The 21,210-nt window shown below is 41.1% G+C and overlaps 2 protein-coding genes across 8 annotated transcripts in view; both read right to left on the bottom strand.

Annotated features, from left to right (window-relative positions):
* Positions 1-2,439: 2,439 nt before the first annotated feature.
* Positions 2,440-5,309, bottom strand: LOC4577388 (toll-like receptor 7). Of its 2 annotated transcripts, XR_009764918.1 has the most exons (4): positions 3,772-5,265; positions 3,588-3,711; positions 2,921-3,173; positions 2,440-2,852 (listed from the first exon to the last, which is right to left on the bottom strand). XR_009764918.1 is itself a non-coding variant. In XM_061645820.1 (2 exons), exon 1 carries the CDS (start codon positions 5,230-5,232, stop codon positions 3,814-3,816), a length of 1,419 nt encoding a protein of 472 aa, XP_061501804.1. In that variant the 5' UTR covers positions 5,233-5,309; the 3' UTR covers positions 3,307-3,711; positions 3,772-3,813. The 2 variants fall into 2 exon arrangements, 1 of the variants encoding a protein (XP_061501804.1); XM_061645820.1 differs by lacking the exons at positions 2,440-2,852; positions 2,921-3,173 and having other exon boundaries at positions 3,307-3,711; positions 3,772-5,309.
* A 567-nt stretch (positions 5,310-5,876) lies between these two features.
* Positions 5,877-21,210, bottom strand: part of LOC1282038 (zwei Ig domain protein zig-8) — a 59,805-nt gene continuing 44,471 nt past the window's right edge. For 4 of the 6 annotated variants that reach the window (XM_061644807.1, XM_061644804.1, XM_061644803.1 and 1 more), the window contains 5 exons: positions 14,497-14,663; positions 11,471-11,681; positions 8,989-9,116; positions 8,672-8,840; positions 5,877-8,541 (listed from right to left, as the gene is read on the bottom strand). In XM_061644807.1, coding sequence (XP_061500791.1) covers positions 8,408-8,541; positions 8,672-8,840; positions 8,989-9,116; positions 11,471-11,681; positions 14,497-14,663 — 809 coding nt within the window. In that variant the 3' untranslated portion in view covers positions 5,877-8,407. The remainder of the gene's footprint in view (positions 8,542-8,671; positions 8,841-8,988; positions 9,117-11,470; positions 11,682-14,496; positions 14,664-21,210) is intronic. The other 2 variants (XM_061644806.1, XM_061644805.1) reach the window with 2 other exon arrangements.

The following is a 21,210-nucleotide window of genomic DNA, read 5'->3' as shown; positions in this document are numbered from 1 at the left end:
TCGTACAAGGCATTCAGCCGGAAAACTGGGCCTCCACACTTCGAGAGACAAAGAAACTCCCCCATTTCCTCATGAGGACGGAAATAGATGGCGCATGGATCGTCAGGCGCACGTTGGCTGGATTGACCGGACGGGAGTTGGTCGTATGCAAATCGAGTCCCCAAAACTCGACAACTTCAACCCGTTGGGAAATGAATTAGAGTGAGAGAGTGACCAATGACAGAGAGAGATAGAAAGAAAGAGAGAGAGAGAGAAAGACAGAGATAGAGAGCGAGAGTAGAAGAGAGAGATAATAAAAAAAGAACGAAAGAGAGGGAAATTGAGAGAAGCAGTGTGTGAGAGAAGTAAACTAAAGAGTTTTCGATGAAAAAATTTCCATAGGTGGCATGCTTGGTTTTTCCGGTGGTGGTTTGTGCTGTCTGCCTCTATTTTACGCCCAAAGGCTTTTGCAGAATATGACTACGGGCGTGGTGTCCAGTGCAGAGCCCTGTGGATGCGAAGCGGCTACCCATTCTGACAAGTTTTGCGGGTGCTACCGGTCAGCACACGGTTGGACATATTCTTTCTGCCCATTCTTGGTAAAATACATTTGCGCATCGTGCCTATCGCTTTCGACCGTAGCAAACAATCTCAAGGGAGCAAGAAACCAGATGCCAGCACGGATAACCATGCTTTTAGCTGAAGGACTTTCGAAACTGGACGGTGTATTTCACTGCCGCTTAAATAAAATGGTTTAGAGTTGCCTTGCAGCACGCAAAAACAATCAAAGGTGCACTTACTCTACGAGATGTACAATTGTTAGTATGTCTGTTTCAAATGCCAGCATTGTCTACTAATGTGCAATAGTTGAAAACACTTGTGTTGAAAACACTATTAAATAACTTTATATCAAGACCAAAAGTGTATGCTATCGCAGTTAGTAAAACCACTATGAAGGATTGAAACATGCAATTTGTCTGCAATTTCTAAAAGCATGGATTTTAGAACAGTTCTGAATAATCAGTGTCGTAGATTTTGTTCACACGCTACATGATTTCTGAACTATATTTACTTCTGAAATAAATTACTATAACGTCGCGATAGTTAGCCAGGATAGTAAACTAAAACCATATCGATTATCGTTTGGGTCTGAAGTGTATGTTAAAGATGCAAAATTTAAGTGGTTGATTTATTGTTGTTGCTTGCTGAAAAAAGAGGATGAAGCCATTCTCGTAACTATTTCGTAGGCAAAATCTCGCTCTTACCATACGTTCGTTCAGAGGAAGAAACCCGTGCGAAACCACAGCACGGTTCAGCACTTTCTGAAATGGTTTCAGACTGTGGTAGTTATTGGTTGGTCAGAATTGGTTGTGGTTAGCCTAACGGTTGGCTAGAACGTTATAGGTCGGAAATGATTAGAGTTGGTTGGTCCGTTCACTTGATAATGGACCCTGGAAGATTTTGTAAAGTACGGCGTTGGGGAAGTTAGGGTGGCGCCTTTTTGGAACTCTTCTATCATTTCATCAAAACGGCTTGCATCATTTGCCAAAAATCTGATTGTGAATGGATCAATAGTTTCGACATCTGTCTCAAATGGTATTCTTGGCATATTCTTCAGTAGAATGTTACAACTTTTAAACATAATATCATACGTACGATGATTAAAATGTATGTAGTATGACATACATTTCACTTCCCGTAGGAAAGTGTTAAGAAAGTGTCCCAACATCATGAGAACCCCTGAAAACCCCTATATGTATTTATTTAGTTATTTTGTGTTATATTGGATATATGTTTATATGGTTGATGAGGGATATAATATTGCAACCAACTTCTTCAAATAAAAACAGACAATGCGCGTCAAAGTAGTAACAAAAACTGATGTACTTGAAATGGAATATTTTTTTCCGGATTAATTAAATTCCATTACAAGGGAATATTTCTCTGATTAGTATCTCGTAAAGACGTATTTCGTAAAGTATTTCGTTTGCTGTTTAAATCGTTTTTTGTTTTTTTGCATAGATGCGACGATATTCGTTACCATCGTTAAATAGACCTAAGGGGACGTTAATATTAAACCTAGGGTAAAATAAACCTAGGGACGTTTTCAGAGCACAATTTCACAAACTGTGCGTCAAACAGATGCTAGAAAGTGGTCGAAAATTAATCGAAAGTTAATGGAACTATTGCCTGTAAACATGTTCTGTTCAAACGAATGTTTTGACTAGTGATCGCGAAATGGATGCCACTAAGGGATACCGAAATTATAAAGTTAAAATTTATAGCTGCTGGTAGGTGGTTTTCTTTTTTCCTCCTGCGTAACATTTTTATGCCTGTACTACGTTTGCCTCGATCCTGGAGATATCATCCTTTCGGTTACACTTCTATACTCACCAAAGTCACGTGACCAGAGTGCATACGCATGTGAACGCTAGTGGCAAGCGATGAAAGCGGTAGAAATCGATTAAAGTAATTTATTTGGAAATTAATTAAAATTCAACACTCGCGCTCAACTTGCGAGCTATTCACACGCCAATTCGCACCCGCGCAGGCTCTTTGTGGTGGGGGATTTAGAGCTGCTACCTTCCCTTTTTCCTTCCATTTGTCCGTTGCTTGTGGTGAGATGCTACAGGACAGATCCAGAGCTCCAATGTATGGGCATGAGTGCATGGATTGTAGCACTAGATCGGTTCAACCGAACCACGCGGGACGAGTTTGATTTTGTTACAGAACAGCAGAGTGGGAGAATTTACTTTTAATACCCTTACTCGTGGGTGACTAACGACAGAAAATTCATGAAGAGCTACAGTAGAACCGTTGGCGCCACATACTGACCATAAAAAAGGTCACACCCATACATATAGTTCGTGATCCTAGAGGGACGGTAACGGGATGTTATGTTTCAAAAGGGTAAAACCATTTCAAAGTGTAAATTACTGACCATCGAGAGCATTTGGTTGTTTCTGGTGTAAGTTTTTTCGCTGTTACCTTTATTGGGTAAAGCTTTTTGCCATTTACTAACACCCCTTTCCGAATGGGACGACGACGGAACGTGGAGTGCTAGTGCAATTTGGGACACTAGCGGAATCGATCCGATGGGTCGCGATTTCCGTTCTGGTGCGCATGGGGTATTTGCATCGATTTTGAAACAGTGAATCGAATTATGTAAATGTCCAAATGGCGTAACCAGGCATCTACAAAGTGGTAATTCGAACGCAGAATTCAAATCTAATGAATGTTGTTTGAGTTAGCTATTTGCAGATGTGGACGACTTGATGTGATATCAAATTGGTACGATGGAAAATCATTTGGATTCGGAGAGTGGTGTATGTTTGAAATTTAAGTATAATTAAGTATCATTCTGTTATTTTAAATAAAGGTGGTTTCACGAGCATTTCTAGAGTGTATACCATTTAAAAAACAGTTTGTAGAAATGATAATTTCTGATGGAATTCTTACATATTTATACAAAGTTAGTACTATATTTTTTGGACTGATTACTGTAACAAAATGATATGGCATTGAATGAATTAACAGTTTAAAGGGTATTTAGGTGAAAAGAAATCCAAATGTTTCCAAAGATAAACTACAACTCTTTGTATTCTTACCCACGATGATTAAAGCGAAAACACACTTTCAGCTAACATGTTACAATAATCATAGAAAGATATACATCTCCTTGGCCTCCTGCTAGTTTGTATTATGATGAGTTCGATTGGTATCACATTACACCTGAAAGCATTTAAAATCATTTTAAAATATGATACAACAAAGAAAAGAAACCATGATTACTTAAAGCCATGTTTATTGTGCAATCGAGTTAAAGAAACATTGTTATGGTTGGCATCTAATTCCGTCTACATTTGGTAGGTGTGAAATAAATTCATTTGGTTCAAGTACAAGCTTTAGCGATCCGAGCAGGTCTATTAGGTCGTAACAGCGCACATTGCTATTTTGAATGCCAAAATTATAGAGGCTTTTGTTGCGAGTCAGCTGCTTGGCATTAACATACGATATTTTATTTCCATGTAAAAGCAGCGTCTTGAGGTACTTGAGCGGCACGAAGACTAGGAAGTTTAACTCTTTGATATTGTTGTATGAGAGATCAATCTCGTCTATTAGATCATATTTGCGCATAGAGAATGTACCGAACTCGATGTGCGAGATGCTATTGTGTCGCAGGTTGATAAAGTTAAGCGATTGTAGCTCGGCAAAGATTCCGATTGGAATTTCGAGTATTCGATTGTTTGACAGATCGAGCGTTGTCAGTGAATCGAGATCATCGAAGATATTACGTGGAACACCGTCGAAGGAGAAATTCATGTGCGACATATCGAGATAGTGCAGGGCACGAAGGTTGTGTAGGAAGTCAAAGTTTTTCAGCTGATCGTTACCGGAAAGATCCAAATGCTCTAGGGCTGTTTGATTGTCGAATGCGTACTGGCCAATACCGATTAGCTTATTGTTTCGCAGGTTGACCTTAGAGGCGTGCAAAAAGGCGTTGTTCTCGATGATGCTTACGTTGTTTGATGACAGATCAAAATTAAGCGCTTGGTGGTATATTCCATCACGTAGGTAGCTGTGCGTTGTAGCGATTGCAAACGTTCCGGATGCAATTTTTGTGATAGAGTTTCTGCTTAGATCTAAATCAGTTAATCCGACGAGTGGAGAAAACATTCCTACCGGTATCGAGGTAATTCTATTATCGCTCATATTAAGTGTAGATAGCTCCGACATGCCAGCAAATGTGTTGATATCCAAGAGTTCCAGCTCAAGCTTCATGTCAGCCATATCAAGACTTCTCAGACCAGTAAGCTTTGATAGAAAAGCAAAATCTTTGAGTGTTGGATTGCCATTTAGATTCAACTCTAAAAGTTCTTCTGGATATTCAAAAGCTTTTGTTGAAATTTCACGCAGTCTGTTGTAGGAAACGTCCAAACGATGTATGGTGCTGAAGGTGTTTTCCTCGATTCGAACAAGATTGATCGCATTTGCTTTCACTTTGTTAATATAGGGTATTGGAGGTAAAGTGTGGATGTGACAGTCGAAGAACTCGATGATGCTCTGGTATCTCTCGTTGCGAATTTCTTTGAAGCGATCATCCTCGGACGCGAAGACATTCTTTAACAAACACTTGTCATCAACAGTATCACAATTTAGACGTATTATAGCTCCATTTGCTACAGTTAACAAAAACAAAGAAGCAACGCAATGAGTTAGTATAACGAACCGCGTCCCAGCCATCGTGCGCATGAACTGATCAGCAAATGGAAGAAGATTAAAATGAGACTGCTGTGGTTGGGCGTGTTATCAGTCCGAAACATACATCGCCTGTAAGTAATACAAATAACACAATTTTACTAAGAAACCATCATTAGATTGAAGATTGAAGTTTGTTATGTTTCTGTTTTTTCTTCTTTTTCATTTCTTTCGAAGTGAACACCCAACTTTATGATTTACTGATTACTAGCAGCTCAAAGTATCGCATCTACTTTGTATTACTGTATTAGTGCACTACTTGTCTGTTCTTTCATTTGCATACTAGTTATAGTTACACAATTGAACTTTGGATGTGCTGTATAAAAAGACTTAAGAGGTCGTGCGAGAATGTTTATAAAACAACTTTATTACCATGAAATAAACCCCCCCCCCCTATTGTTTGATGTGATTGTTATTTTATTTGTTATTTGTTTTATATAGATACAAAACTAATAACTAATAACAATCTCGTCATACAGTCGTCTACTCACATTTTGTTTATAAGCACATCAACACGACTGGTATAGATAGTCAAGATAATAAGTGGGTATGGTGACCTAGATCGGTTAAGATTGTGGTGCCATATAATAATAACAAGAAGGAGGGTATAAATAAGACTACATCAATAACGCTTTAAGTTTAATGTTGATTTCGCTCTCATCTTTATTATTTTGATCAATATTCTTTCCGATTGTGTTTAATTTATTACACATTTTAGTTACAAAGTGTTGCAAAACGTGTGCACATTATTTGACTATTTTCCCCTGTCTGTCGTAACGAATCGACATTTCATGACTATAGTTCTTTTGCAACTTGTTTGTTCGTACTTATTTTGTATTGGAATGGTGTTGCTTCTTTGTCTCCAAAATTTGTGAGCAACTTGTTTGTCAGTGGTTTAAACGGTTTGCTCTGTTTTGTGTAGTAAACAATTTTGAACTTACGTTTCCATCGAACGGACCGAAACTTTTTGTTTGCGTCCTGTTTTGTCGCATTCATTTTTAGCGCACCATTCTAGCTTATTTTATTGGTTACCTGCGTATCTAAAAGATTCTTGCTTCTTGCTACATCCGCATGGTTTTCGTTTATCGTGTCTGCTTTATTGCCGTTGTTCTTTCCTAGACACGGCCACTAGCCTCTCCTGGCGTTGGGAGTTGCTGTGAAACTCATGGTACAAACTTTTCGTCGGACGAGGGTACAGGGAGTGATGTTGAGCCAATGAAGGAATGTCCTAACTTTACAGTTTTATGACAATTCCTGTCCCAGCACCGCCCTGGAGTGGGGGGCTTTTCACGATGCCCCAGCGTTTTATCGCCTTTTATTTTCATGTAGCATATTGTTCGCAATTTAGCTACAAGAGCGTTGATACCAAAGAAGCAAACATGAATCTTCTTCAGAATTAGTTTTGCCGTTGGCGAATAACGCAGATCTGGTGAAGGCATCAATCGATTTTGTGGGGAACCTTTGTTGTTACTGGTAATCAGTGGGGATTATACCAAGCCTTTCTCACTAACGTATTAGTGCCTATTGGACAATTTTTTCTGCTTTCGCGTATTTACGTCAGAGTTGCTCTTTCCCTGGATTTTACTGTTAAAAAAAGTCTTGCCTTAATGCCTTGTTTTCTGGTCTAGATGGATTTTAATTTATAGCAATTTTTGTATTTGACCAGAATTTTTTAAATACACTTTTGAGTACATAGCAATCTGCTCATCTAGTAATTGTGTGTCGATCTAGCATTTCACTCGGTCTTGTTGAACAAGTTCGAGAGTGAAGGGCAGGCTACGGAGCAATCGACTTTTTGTTGGTAATTTACCGTTGAAAGTTTAAACCAAAAGGCGTAACATCAAATTGTTTTCAACTTCGAGATGCCTGTTTTGTTACTCGCGATTATTGATTGTTTTTGGGATTCGCGAATTTCAACACGAAAGCCTGAACAGTGTTCTGAGCGATTAGTCCGAAACATTTGATGATTCTTTAAGGGTTGATATTTTAGATGAAGAGTTTACATCGAGTAAATCAAAAGTTTCGACATTGTAGTGCTCAGTTTTTCGGCTTTCCTAGCTTTCATGCTACATAATCTATGACGTATAGAAGAGTGTTGAATCATTCGGTGAATTCATTGGCTTAACAGTTAGGAGTCGTCGACGATGTATGTACCATTTTGTTGTTTCCTCTCTCATCTCATTTTCATAATTTTGTCTGATATGTCAACATTTGTTGTGTAAAAAGCAAACTGCTATTTGAGAATTTCGCATCCCTTTTCAAAAACTTAAGTGAGAACTAAAAGCGATAAATTCGTTTATTGTTGTGTTGTTGAACACATTTTAATAGAAATTACATTCCCAACGGTTAGAAAATGTTTTAAAATTTTTGACATTTTGACGAATGTTGAAAACGTCTAACAAATTTCGCCATTCATCTTTCACGCCTTTAAATTAAAAACAATACTTGTATTTCCCTTAACCTTGTTTTTCTGGTTAGGGGACTTTCCTAACATTTTTATTATTTCTATATATGGGTTTACTTCAGAGATCTACTAAACTGTTTATTATATGTATTTGTACAAATAGTATTTTATCATCTAAACGAGATTTATTTACAAATTTGATGCTGTACAAATTAGATAATTGAATTAACTAACCGTCTCCGTACATTAACTGCTAATACATTAGGGCTTGTTAATAAATAAGCTATTCGAGTGAGAGTGAACGTAAACATATTGTTTCGACAAAACAAAATGTGATAAAAAGGCATTCCGGCGAAAAGCCAATAAATGTAATACGAAATTAATGGTTATAAACCTCTGATTGTTTGGTTGAGTCCGTTGATATAATCTGCATGATTTGCATACTTTTCAAAGAACACACAATACATGTGTATATAAGTAATAAATAATAAGCACCAATTATGGTCAGGTGTCATACGGATGACACGTCATGTAATAATTTAGAAAAATGAGCATGTGCACAAAGCCATGTCACCATAATACATAGCCCAATTAATCAATGACGGATGGGTGCATGGAACGAATTTAAAGATAATATGGTTCTATGGCTGTTTCACTTGTGTGTTGAAATAACTCATTGACATGAACGCACACTCGTGGACACTCAAATGTTCTGTACAGTGACGAAACCAGGAACAGGCAAACGGAAAGAACTAGGTGGATTTACTACGTTAGCCGAAAGTCCTTCCATCGAATACTGTGATGGTAGAACAGTAAAATGGTCGAGAGGACGAATGCGACCAAGCTAGGTCCGGAGAGGATGGTGGAGATGCCATGATGCATTGCCGCGGGGTGTTCTCCTGGAACGAATGGGAAGGAACAAGAGGAATGTTTTCACTAGCAGAGCGGTATAACATCGGCCGATGAGCTCATTGGAAAGTGTGAAAGGAAAATGCCTGGACAACACACCCAACGCGGGAGAACACTTACCGTTCAGGATGTGCACCCGCACGGAGGCCGGATTGGCGTTCGAGGGCTCGCAGGTGTACAGACCGGAGTCGCTCGCGATGGCCTTCTGCACCAACAGCCGGCTAGTCGTCAGGATGCCCTTCTCGGTGACGAGCGAAATGCCTCCCCTGGGTGAGTCGAAATTAATGTCCTGCGAAAGGAATCGGAGCAGGTTGCGAGAGCGAAACGTTTCGGCAAACGGTTATCGGCTGAACGAAAAGTCGCTCGAGAGCGCACCGTAGGCCCCAAAGGACCCACCGGGACCCCGTGTCGCAAAAAGAGAGACAGCGAGTACTTACATCACGATTGTGCTTCCACACGACGGCCGGTGGCGGCTCGGGGGCGTACTTCACGATGCAGGTGAGATTTATGGTCGAGCCTTTATTGATAAATAAATCAGGTCCTCCGTTAATCTCTGTCACTGGTTCTTGAAGGAAGAAGTGTTGGCCAGTGGCACAGTGGGACAGTGGTCGGCGATTGCGGTGCCAGGGTCAATGATGGAGCGATCGCGTAGAGAAATCGTTGTTGGATTTGATGAACGCACAATGGTCCCCAATCAAGCAAACGACGTCAAAATTGACAGATTGAAGGGGGACAGTACGGAAACGGAAAGAGCAAAAGAAAATAAGGAAGTTTATTAAATATACATTTAGCATCGAAACGGTGCACAAAGCGGTTGACAAAGAACGATATAGAAAGAGAGAGAGAGGGGCGAATAAGAATGATGGCCCGTTGAGGAAAATGGTAAAATGACGGTGAAGTGACTTGCCATTCGCCTGTCGGGACCTTTCTTTACGATGCCAAAGGGTACCCGATGACGGTGGAAAATTAGGACGCGGACTGTCGTAAAAGTATCATAAATGTAGCACCGTTAAAAGTGTGGCGTCGTGCCTTCTAGACTTGCGACGGCGCAAAGTAGGAGGGCAATTTGTGACATGTTTTTCGCACTTTGTTAAACAATGCTGCTGTGCAGGGGGAGCCATTACAATGGTGGTGCAAATTATTAGGGAAATGAACAATCAATTTTGGCGTGTGAGGACAGCATTTGGGCGGCAACAAGTAGATCGAGTGCTGAGCAAATATAACAAATACAACAATGTATGAAACACGACAAGTGTGATGGTGCTATACAGTGCCACACTTTGCAGACTACACCAATACGTTTAAAGCCGTGTTTCTTTTGTGGGATGAATCCAAAACAAATTGCCGCCTTATTGCGTTGCTACCAAGTAGCATCGGTGAGTGCTATCGAAATTGTGGCATTGTGATTGTAATAAAAGCTGACATTTGTTAAAGCTTCATGAAGCACTGATGAGTGCATCTTTATGTGTGTGTGTGTGTAACACTCGTTACTAGTCAACGACATAATTTTCGCAAAGGAAACATAGGTTTTCATATCGGCCAATCCTTGTGGCCAGTGTGAGTGAACAGTAGTGAAGGTTATATCTTCCCGGGCTTATTGGGTCACAAATCGTGAATCGCGCGGTAAAGGCATCCATAAAAGCAACAGTACACCACCACGGGCGAAGAGTTATACAGAATATTCAGGAAGACGTGGGAAAGCACTGGTGGTGACTGATTGGGACTGGAAGTTGGGAATGGGAAGTGGTAGCAGTTTATGGATGAGGCGAGGTCTGGTGGGGGTTTATAAAAATACACTCAATCCCCGTGGGGCCGAATACGAGAACTGTCAGCTGCTCATAATATTGTACATGTTCTACATATTTCATAACATCCGGAAGCCGTATGTTTTCTACGAGCGTACCGGGCCGCACCCGCAGTTCCGCATTGCGATGGTTCCGGTTCCGGCGTACTGATTTGTCGATGGTGCTGCTCGCTTGCCAGCAGCGCCTGCACGTGGCAAATCCTTCGTGCGGTTTGCTTGCCAGCCCATTCGGATGTGCACACGAGGGGAAAGCATATTAGAAGGAATGCTTTTAATGTTGCTTTTACCATTTGTTGGCTTCGAGCGGTAGTAGACCTCGTCGGGCCGATACACATGTTTCGGAAGAAATCAGCACAACCGTAGCCATCCACTGGCAGGGATTGTGTTTCTTTATTTGTATATCAAACGATGCCAGCTAACGGCCACATAAGGATATTGCGTGGATGACAAGCGGGAAGGCGCAATACGACGCAAGGATTTGAAGAATTTAGGAAGCTAGAAATTAGCCACCCGGAACGAGTGAAAAATGAAATTAAGTTGCTCAAAAACAGCATTTTAAAGCGATCCGTGTGTCCGTCCGTAGCTGTATCGTTCAAACGGAGTTCCACTTTTTTAAAGCATGTTGCCAGCGCAAAATAGAACGGTGAACGAAATGTCAACCAAAAAAAAGCGAGGCACCGTTCTGCTTGCTTCGCTCGCGCAAATGCTGGAAACAATGTTGAAGTCAAAAAGTTTCGCCATGCTTTTTCGTGTATTGCAATTTTCCGCGCCAAACGGCGCCTTCGAAATGATAGCAGTTTTGCTCGTGCATTTTGCTGATGCAGCATCGTTCGGGTTGGGAACTCCCACGGGGATAGTGCTGGGTGGATTGGCCCGGTGGAAAAGGTTTTGGGAAAGTATCGAAAACCAGTGCTAAAAGCTCGTCGTTTCCCCGTAGGCAAGTGAACAGTGTGCCCGGCAGTCGCACAGTTGCTCTTTGGCAGGCAAGTCAAGAAGGAGAAAAAGGCGAGTAATTGGAAATAGTTTGGTGGTGCGTTTTTGGAACGGAAAGTTGATCGGGACTGTCGAGGATCGGGAGGTTGAGAACGATTTTCAAGGTGTTACGTAATACTCACCCACTATCGTGAGATAGACAAAGTGTCCTATAGGTGGCGTGGTCGATATTTGACACTCGTAAATGCCAGAGTCTTTGCGCTGGGCGTACCGAATCCTGAGTGTCCACTCTTCCGTGTGGGGTGAATGCATCGCTTCGAAGCGTTGGTCGGAGGTGTAGGTGTAGCGTCCGACAGTTAAGAGGTGAATATCTCGATGTCGAACCCACGAAACCTGATGGAAAAGAGAAAAAGAGAGGTAGAGATAAAAGGAAAGAGTGTGTGTGAGAGAGAGGAAGAAAAAGGAGAGATATAGAATCGTAACGAAACGATACTGCACGCTAGATCGAGGGGTGTGTATGTTTTGCTACGTGGGAAAAATGCTAGCTAGAAAGCTAAGACGAGAAGCAGTGTTTGTTTTTCCGAGCTTTCTACCAGCAACGGTTGCATACTTTGGACGAGGGGAGCGAACTACGTACAGACGGTAGGTTGAAATCGGATTGAACTGTCGAGGTTCATAAAGAGAAATCCTTGCAGAGTCATAGAAATGTCTCGATTTCGGAAGTGCATATCGATGGTAGAGAAATTGTGTTGAATCGGAGCTTAGCTAGCGTGTAGTCTGTAGCAACGATTTACTTTCGGAGTTCAGATTGTCCATACGATAAGTACATATTTATTGGCCCCGTTAGTCTTGGAAGCAGTATAAATGTAACGCAATGCTGCTGTAACAGAAGCCAATGAGCTCAAGTGTGGGACAAATTAACCCAATTATGAAATGGAATTAAATTAATCGGGTCCGTGCTGTATAAAACGTGGCCTGTGAGCGAAAACGGAGCCAATTTGTAAAAGCCTGCAATTTCTACAGTCTCCCACTGGTTGAAGTAGGTTACCCTTTTCTCTCGGAACAAAGCAATTTGGCACCTTTGGGATGAATAGGCGGGTTCCGGGACGGTCGATGGGTGGGTAGTACACAAACAAGGATGTGAAAACATCGACATTTCTCATCCTCAATTCACCGTGCTCATGCTTAACAGCCTTTTGAAAACTTCAACACCACAATCATCTGGAGACGTTAGCCACGCTGGGTGACTCTTTAAGAGGCATCCTAGCTGAGTTCGCGGCATCCGTAACCGGCCCCACGCGATGCTGTTCAGAAATCTCGCGAACATCGTTATTTCTTGCACAGTTTTGCCTTTGTGGCTCACGTGGAAAATTTCAACGCCGCGGGAGTCTGCCGGATGCCGACCGTGTTATTTTTTCTCATTACGTGTGTTAGACGATGAATTACGGTGGAATGAATTGATGTTTGCCTGTGTGTGCTCGGGCACGTGTGTGATCGACGGAGCGTGGCTCGTACGTTGCCGTCGTGAATGCGTACATTCACTCCTAAAAGGCTGGAGCAAAGCCTTATTACAATAATAATAATAACAGTAATGGCAACGATGATAATAAGTGGGTAATTTTTGTTCTCTCAACATCGGCACTTGAACTCGCGAGTTAACCTCATTCCTGAGGTTAGGAAGAACCGCGAGACAGCTATGAATGGACGGTAGACCCAGCGAGCATGGCGTCATATGAACTCTTTAGAAAATCGGCACGACAGACTGGCTCATACAATTGACCGTGTGGTATTCGACGGTTGATATGAACATGATATTTCTGCACAGAATGAGACATAACGCTGCAGGATGAACATTTATTCTAATTTTCGTTTGAATAAGCATGGCGAATTGGATCGAGTCAATAAGGTCAACGATGTATGTTGTTTGTTAGTGCAATGAACGGTGTCGAAAGCACACAAGTGTACAAAATGGGAAAAGTTTGTTTTGAAAGTGAACCTTTCAATTAATTGTCAGTGAAACGAAATTTCTACGGGTAAGTGGGTGAGCGCAACAGGCACATGATTAACCAAAGCAAAAAACTCGGGCTGCAAAATAATGAACTTTTGCTGCAAGTGAGTTTTTAATTAGTCTGAACGCAAGGTTTTTCTAACTTGTGTATTAATTTTTAGCCTTGAACAATGGGTTGCACAAATCCAGGCACCGCTACCGACTGGTGTAATACTCGTTAGTTGGCGTACCAAGTGGATCGCATGGTTAATAATGAAAGAGATTCTGAAGCAAAAACGCAAATGCTGCCATAGTTACACCATTGTTTAGCTAAACGATAGTCACGCCTAAAGGCATTAGCAACGAAGGCAAACATTTATGTAGCCAGTCGTTTTGTTGGAATAGTGTCCATTTTCAGCCAGTACGCGGAAACCATCGACACAATCCTTTTACTGCGAACTAGAACCTCCTCGGACTACAGACCAACCTGCAGATGGAGACCAACTCCGTGGAATCTCATGTGACCTTGTTTTTCTACTGACGTACGCTTATGATTATCCGATTTCAGTGCGTTTTGTTTGAGCTTGGGATGTTTTTAAATGACTGGTGCTTCGCAAAGAGAAAAACTAACCGGTTTTATCTCACAGCAGAAAATAGCAAACAAGGTTCGTTTTCAGAAATGTGTCGCCTCGAAGCAGTCATTGGCATTAACCCATTAGGTGAGATTTAAGCAGATTTCACTGAATAGAAGCGGAGATGACGATAATTATCATCCGGCCTAATCCTGCTTCAAATTCCGAACCGAAACTGCTTGCCCTCTCGAGTTCCAGGCGAAGGAAGCTGCAACGTTGGTAGCAGAAAAAAACCCATGTCAATGGTGCAGACCATGGCTGAAGATTAAGCAATCTTCTCAAACGAGCCGCGAGAATGCTGCACCGGAACGAGAAGGACTCAGCAAAGAGGATGTTTAGCTGGATCGTTGGAGTGAGATTGTGATTAGCACCGTAATCCCGGACATTGACGGAATGGTACGGCCCAGCGTTAATTAGCTGGTACGGCCAAAATGCTTCCAATGTTGGGATTTTTTCTACTGGAGGTAAAACATTCTTAGTAACGTTACAAGCCTTGGGCCCCACAGCCTGAAGATGCCTACAGTGATAGATTATGGGTTTGCCGGAAGATATTGGAAAATATGATTTCATGAAGTATTCAACAGCTTACCGTTCGATTGCCGAGGTTTTTCACCTTGCAGTTTAGCAGGACCGTCTTGCCGACCAAACCGGTGATGTTGCTTGGAACGGTGGTATCAAAATAAGGCCCAGTTCCTGGCGTTGGCCACTCCTGGAGGAATTCGGTGCGAAATTTTCGGGATCCACCGGCAAGTTCAGCTACAATGAAGAGAGAATAAGTAATAGAGTGAGAGAGATAAATATATAGAGAGTGAAAGAATGAAAGAGAGAGAGAGAGAGAGAGCGATGGAGAGAAAAAAAATAGAGAAGAGATTTGTGGCATTAGTTATGGATGCTGGTAAAGTCTACATAGTCTAGATGTGTATTCTTGGCTATGAGGCAAAACTTCGAAAGCTAAAAGTTGAGCTCAAAACGTCGGGGGTAGAATTTGCGTAACATGCACCTAAAGCAGAGAAGAGAAAACTGCTAACAAATTGAAACATTAAACTTTGTTTCTGTTTATTTGGAAGCGCTTGCTTCCACATCCCACATCCACCATTGTCGCTACCGTTGCCAGTGATTGCTTAGAATTTGTTTCCATGCTCGTGACGCACCCTGGCGTCATGTCTAAGCTTACGTCGATAATTCTGCGAGAAGTGGAATTTAAATATTAACAAGTGCCGTGGTGTTCCCGAACGCGAACGAGAAAGCTTCGCATACGCAAAAGAAGATGTGAATGTGCCTCTCATCCCAGAAGCGTGGCTGACTTCGAGGGCAGAAGAATGAGTTTTTCTTTATGCGTTGTTGAGCCGAGAACAAATGAAATGACAGGCGCGCAATGAGGATTATTCTTTCGCTGCCGCTGGCGTATTTGGCATTTGTGGCGTATTTGGCGTTGAAACAGCACGTGACTTAGGTTACCGTGGAATGAGAGGAGTAGGAGCATTGGAACGTGTCGACTAGAAAATGTCAGAGTCATGTTTTAATGCTGTGACAAAAGGTAATGTGCACTGCAGGTAATGTGCTAGAGAGTCGAACCGAAATGAAAGTTTATTTAATGTCGACGTAACTTGAGCGTCGTTGGCGATGCAAAGGATAAAAACAATTGTTTCGCTTGTGGCAAAGCAAATAATAGAAGATTTTCAAATTTGTGGAACAGAGTAAAGGGTAAAAAATTGTTAGGTATTTTTGGGCTCGAACGATATGTTTTAACATTGCATCTAACATTGCGTGTGAATGACAGTTTAAAAACTCTAAGAGATTATTTATATTACTTGAAAGCCAGTACCATGAAACATGGACAGAGAAAGAGAGAGAGAGAAAGACAGAGAAGGAGAGAGAAAATTCGGTAAGGTGAGCTTTTGTGTCGTTACTGCCCCAAAGTGTCATCTGTTGTCAAGGGTGCGAAGGGTTTGACGTTGTCAGGATTTCAGTGTGACAGAACAATCCAATCCAGGGGCACTTTGTGAAACGAAGTGCACCCAAAGGTAACCGTAAAAACAAAGGTTTCGTGTAGCTGTTCGCAGACAGCTGTTCGGTGAAGGGGATGAGAAACGTTCCCAGGGGCATTTACGGGTGGTGCAAAAAATAAACTCATCCCTTGTTGCACGCGGGACGCGGGATCCCTTTTTCGAGTGTGTGTATTCATGACCATGTCAGCAGAATGATTGATCTGATTTGGCTTTCAATTACCGTGCAACGTGATTTCGTTCCAGGTTGTTGTTTTTCCCCTATTGTGTCCAATGTGCCCTGACCTCCGCCGGGACCGTGCGCTGTATAGCTTTTTTGTGGCGATATGCTTTGCGAAAGAGGGAAATAGGGGAAATGAAAGTAATGGTTAAACGAATATGTTTGTTATAATTATCGCAAACAGCGGAGCGAAGGCGCTCAAAAGGCATCCATCATGCGCGATACATAATGCCATTCATCCATTGCACGCTTGTTAGGCTTTTACAGGATTTGAGGCCATGTTTTTGTATCGGAGCGCGCTTTCACGAGTCCCGAGATTAACATTAAATGAATGAACCGTGCCACACAGCCGCCAGTCCGAGGGACCCATAGCGCACTCGATGAGATTAAAACCCAGATAAAGTTTGCAAAAGGGATGGAGCATTTGCGGAAAGCATTATTTTGGTGGGCATGAACATGAGAGAGCACTTGAATGGATTTGCTGGAGACGCCTGGTCGGCAGTTGGGTATGGCAGGTTCAGTAATTGGAAAATCTTTCGCCCTGACTTTTGGTACTGAATTTGACTTTCCCCAAATGTCCAATGGTGCAGGAATGGCATGTTTATTTGTTTGTGTGTTGTTTTTTAATCTACATAGGAAAGCTCCGCAGGCGGAGTGGGTGCTTTTTAATCGTGTTGGTTAGTAGTTTACTTCACTATCAATAAGGCAGAATGCAGTGCTGAGTTCAGCTTTTTAATCAACCTGAGTGTGCAACGATGTGCAAATAATGTAAATACTCACTAGCTTTGCAATCGCTCAAAGCACGGAAGGTCACGCAAGAGGAAAGAGCTCGTGTATGAGCTCGCTCTACAGGCGAAGGGAGATTCAATTGAAACAATTTGATTTTGCTTCGAATTTGCTGAATTAAATCGATAGATTGGATGCAAAAATTAAAGGTAGTGCATTTCGTAAACATACGAACACGGCAACTTGTTTGCATGGTGATGATGATGTTTGTTTTTGTTTCCAGCAAGTGCAGCAGGTTCTGCATTCTGCACCTAGCGCGGATGCACGATGCACGCGATTGAATGCATTAAATAATAAGCAATCGATATTGGGCAGTTTGGGTTCTTGTTTGTATCGATGCTTTTGAATTAATCAGATCAGGTAACGACAAAGAGGATAATGTGTTATTTACATAAATTCGATTTAATCTAGCCGGCATTAAATTCGTTAGCTTTTCCATGTACCCAATCAATGGTGGGCTACAAAATGGAAGAGTTGTGGAATGCGTTCTATGAAATTTGCCTAGCATATCTCGAGAGTGTTAAATTGATAATGTATCTGAAAGTTGGTCAGATTCGCAGGTTCCATACAGACAGCATAAATATTGCATATGACCGAGAAAGGACTGACCGTTGAAAACGTTTTGTAATGGATTACGCAGATGAAATGTTGGGAGCTGTTCATCTTTATTGAAAGCATGCTTGGAAGTAGTGCAATTTTTAAGCCGCATCATGGAAACGACGAGACATGTGTTCATGCCAAGTTTCAGTCATTTTTGTCCACACACCATGGACAGACACACAGAGACGATGAAAGGGGTAACTTGAAATCCCATTGATGGAAACGTGGAGATAAAATAGTCATTGAATGTAGAATTTGTATAAGTTCGTAGTCGAGACATACGATGGGAAAATATTGGCAAGATTTTCATTTCCTTTGTGACGCTATAATTCCATTCATTTCCTTTCCCAGCCGGGCGAAATGATTCTTGCTTCTGGCAATTGTAAGCCTTGCAGCTGACACAAAAATTGGTTGTAAAATTGAAACGGAAATAAGATACATTGTTGTGGTTCCTGCTGAAACTGTGTTGTGTGCAGAGTTATCAAACATGTTATAAGTACAAGAGAAGCCGGAACATGATGTGAATGCAGCTGGTATGCTCGTTTTAGCAAAAGTAGATAATGGCTTACCGTGCAATGTGGATTGTATTGTACGCAGAAAACGAGAAACTCGTGTGAAAATCTATGACATATTTTACAATCAACTCTATCATATTTCATTTTAAGTATATCATACGCATCGGATTGATATTTTTTTTTTTTACATTTTAGATTTTCTTAAAGATAATGGAAATGTGTCATCTAAGATGGATCACGAATTCAGTTGAACAGAATCGTATTTGATTTGGTTGCGGTTTTTTGGAAAAGTGCCATCGGTAAATTGGAAGGCACAAGGAAAATGTAAAGAAAGGACACGGTTTGTGATTTTTCTGCCAGAGCTTAAACCATTTGCGATAAGCAATCGATCACTTTCATCTCTTGATGGATGGTATACATTTGCTTTGGGGTGTTTCATGATTAATATGTGTGCACTTAGCTTATATTCAACAAATTTCTGTTTACAAGTTACAAGAAGCAGTTGAAGGTACGAGCAAGAATTGGCACTTCGAAAGCAATTAACGTCAGTTGGACAATATAATTATGAATCATCCATAGAATTCGGGTGTAACGCTTCCGGGCTAATTTCCGGCGTGAAGTCTTTAGCTGTACCCGGTTAGCCGGTTATTTGTCAGAACAGAATCCGGGGCAGTTGGTTGCGAATGAGCCCTTACATTTCTTTCACTTTGATCTTACAAATGTCAGCTGCAAACATGTGAGACAAAACCCCGTATGGTACGCCCTAATTAAATGTTCATTAGTCTCGTCACAGCGACAGACCTTCAACAACAACTGAAAGAACGATAATGCCACAAGTGTTGGTGTATTTATTCTAAACACACCTTAATTGTAAGTTAATTTTTGGTTGTTTTGCTGGAATTTGAGCGACTCGTAATTTGAGCGTTGTATGTTTTGTTGTTTCAAAAATCATATCTTTGAATAAAGAGTTGTAACGTCAGTGTCTTATTCAAATTAAATTTAAGTATTTTATACATAATTCTATGATTAGTTTCAATTGTTGTTTAAAGAAACCATTTTTTAATACTTTGAATGTATTAAACTCCTGGTTTATCATGTAGTGCACATCCCGTAATCACAATAAAGATTCGACTATTGTAGCTATGATGTCTGTTGCAGTTTATACAATATTTGCGCAATAAATTCGTCTACATTCATTATTGAAAGCGGTTCTTGGCAGCATGAGCAGGTAAATCAGCAAGGGGTTATTTCCGAAACGGTAGCATTGCAGGATTGAACATTTGAGGGTGGCACATCGGTTGTCAGGCATTTGTTGGATGTGAGAGCGGGAACAAACAAATCCTTTGAATCCGGGCCCTTGTAAATATGTCTCGCTGACTTCTACACTAAGGTACTAGTGGTACTAGTGGTGCTTTTGTGTGAAGGATCGCATCAAAAAACGACGTATTGTGTATACAGTGGTATGATTTTTTTTGCTAACAATGCTTGTCGTCAACGATCCCACCGAGTGAAAGGGTTTTGGCTCTCATCTGTAATGGCTTTTGAAAGTACAACAAAAATAAAAAAAAATGTAGATTTACTGCTGAACACGATTATGACAAGATTCCGTATGCTAAGTGAGATGCAGTTTTCACTTCGGTGTTCACAAAATTCATGAGTTGTAAAGAAGATGCATTTCTCATTTGATGTTATTTCAAAGAACCCCAAAAGCAGCCGCTTAGCTGAGTAGACTCTCGTATACGGTGAAATGGCTGCTCATGGTAAAATTCCATTGATAATTTGATAACAAAAAATAATGCTTACAAAAAGTGACAATAATTGATTTATACGACGTGCCGTTTCGTCGTGCATCAGATTGTGCAGTTACGCTGTGTTGGAAAATATCCTGAATCTTCAGTTGCAAGAAAAGAAGGGCTTTGAATGGAACGATGTTAGAATGCGCAATTCCCATGGAAGCAGTCGCAACAGCGCATTTTCTAGCACAGCAAAGCCATGGCTGTCTAGGACATTTATCAATTTCTTTCCGGAACGGATTTGGCAGAGAGCATGTTTTGGAAGTTGTGCAGATTTGCTCTGATGCAGGGATGTCGATTTAAATTTATTGCACTTGGCTAATGGAAGTGCTGCAATCAAGTGGAACCGTACGGGCTACAGGAATGGGTGATTCAGAAAATGGGCAAACAGTTCACATGATGTTTTCAGTGCAGAACATCATGTATCAAACGGACTCGCCGAGAAATCCAGTCCAACAACCATTAATGCAGCCAATGTACCATTTAAAAAATGGTTGGAAAAAATATGCTGATAGGATAAGTAGTTTCTTCGTTCATTTTGCTATTACTACGTAAAACATAGTTTTGTAAAGCAAAAGAGAAACCACATTAAGATAGACATGCTCTCGGCGATATCACACGATCCATTTAACTCGACTCGACAACTGATTTTAATGGTTGTAGCGTGAGAATGACTCGGTTGTCGAGGGTTTTCAACAGCTGCTCTTCATTGTAATGGGTGAATGAGGCATTGAAAACGTGCTGAATGTACGATTTGTATTTGTTGATATATTTGCACATACGATACCATATTTGCTAGTTGTGTCATTGTTTTGTAAGATGTACAAGGGTAATATAAAGGAACCTAATCACGGGAATGATTGAATGAAAGTATATGCTTCTGCTTTAAAGGACAGTAAACAGATGTTGGTTTAAATTGCTACAAATAAGGGCCTAATTGTGTATTTTTTGGCACGAGAGAAATGGTGAAAGTTTTCAAACTGAAAGTAATGGGCTAAGCCATTAGAAAAAGGGTCGTGAGGATATTGTGAGCTTCTTCTTGTTTGGTTCATTGCCAGTTTCGAAAAGACCCCAGATTATTACCTGAAAGGAATCTCGATGATGATCGTTTGTCGATTGCTTACGTTTCGATGTGTGCGTGTATAAATACTTTCCATGTATTGTGAATTGAAAAAGGATTCCGCAAAAGGGGCATAAAAAAGTAGCTAAAGCAGACAATCAAATTAAGCCGGAGGTTGGCAGACAATCCCTGCCTAACCTTCGTACCCCTTTTTGCGAGTGCGTGTGGGCCGACAGCGAGTTTTGGTTGGGAACATTTTTAATAGCGAATGGCACGACACGCACTCAAAATAAACGATACGGCAATAATCATAATCATATACA

This window comes from Anopheles gambiae, chromosome 2 (genome assembly GCF_943734735.2).
Source record: "Anopheles gambiae chromosome 2, idAnoGambNW_F1_1, whole genome shotgun sequence".
In the NCBI taxonomy this organism is placed as follows: domain Eukaryota; kingdom Metazoa; phylum Arthropoda; class Insecta; order Diptera; family Culicidae; genus Anopheles; species Anopheles gambiae.
Note: the sequence above shows the minus strand (reverse complement) of the source record. Positions and strands in the feature narration are given on the sequence as shown.

Bases quoted from the DNA above. Each gene is read 5' to 3' on its own strand.
- LOC4577388 (XM_061645820.1), bottom strand. From the start codon at position 5,232: ATGCGCACGATGGCTGGGACGCGGTTCGTTATACTAACTCATTGCGTT.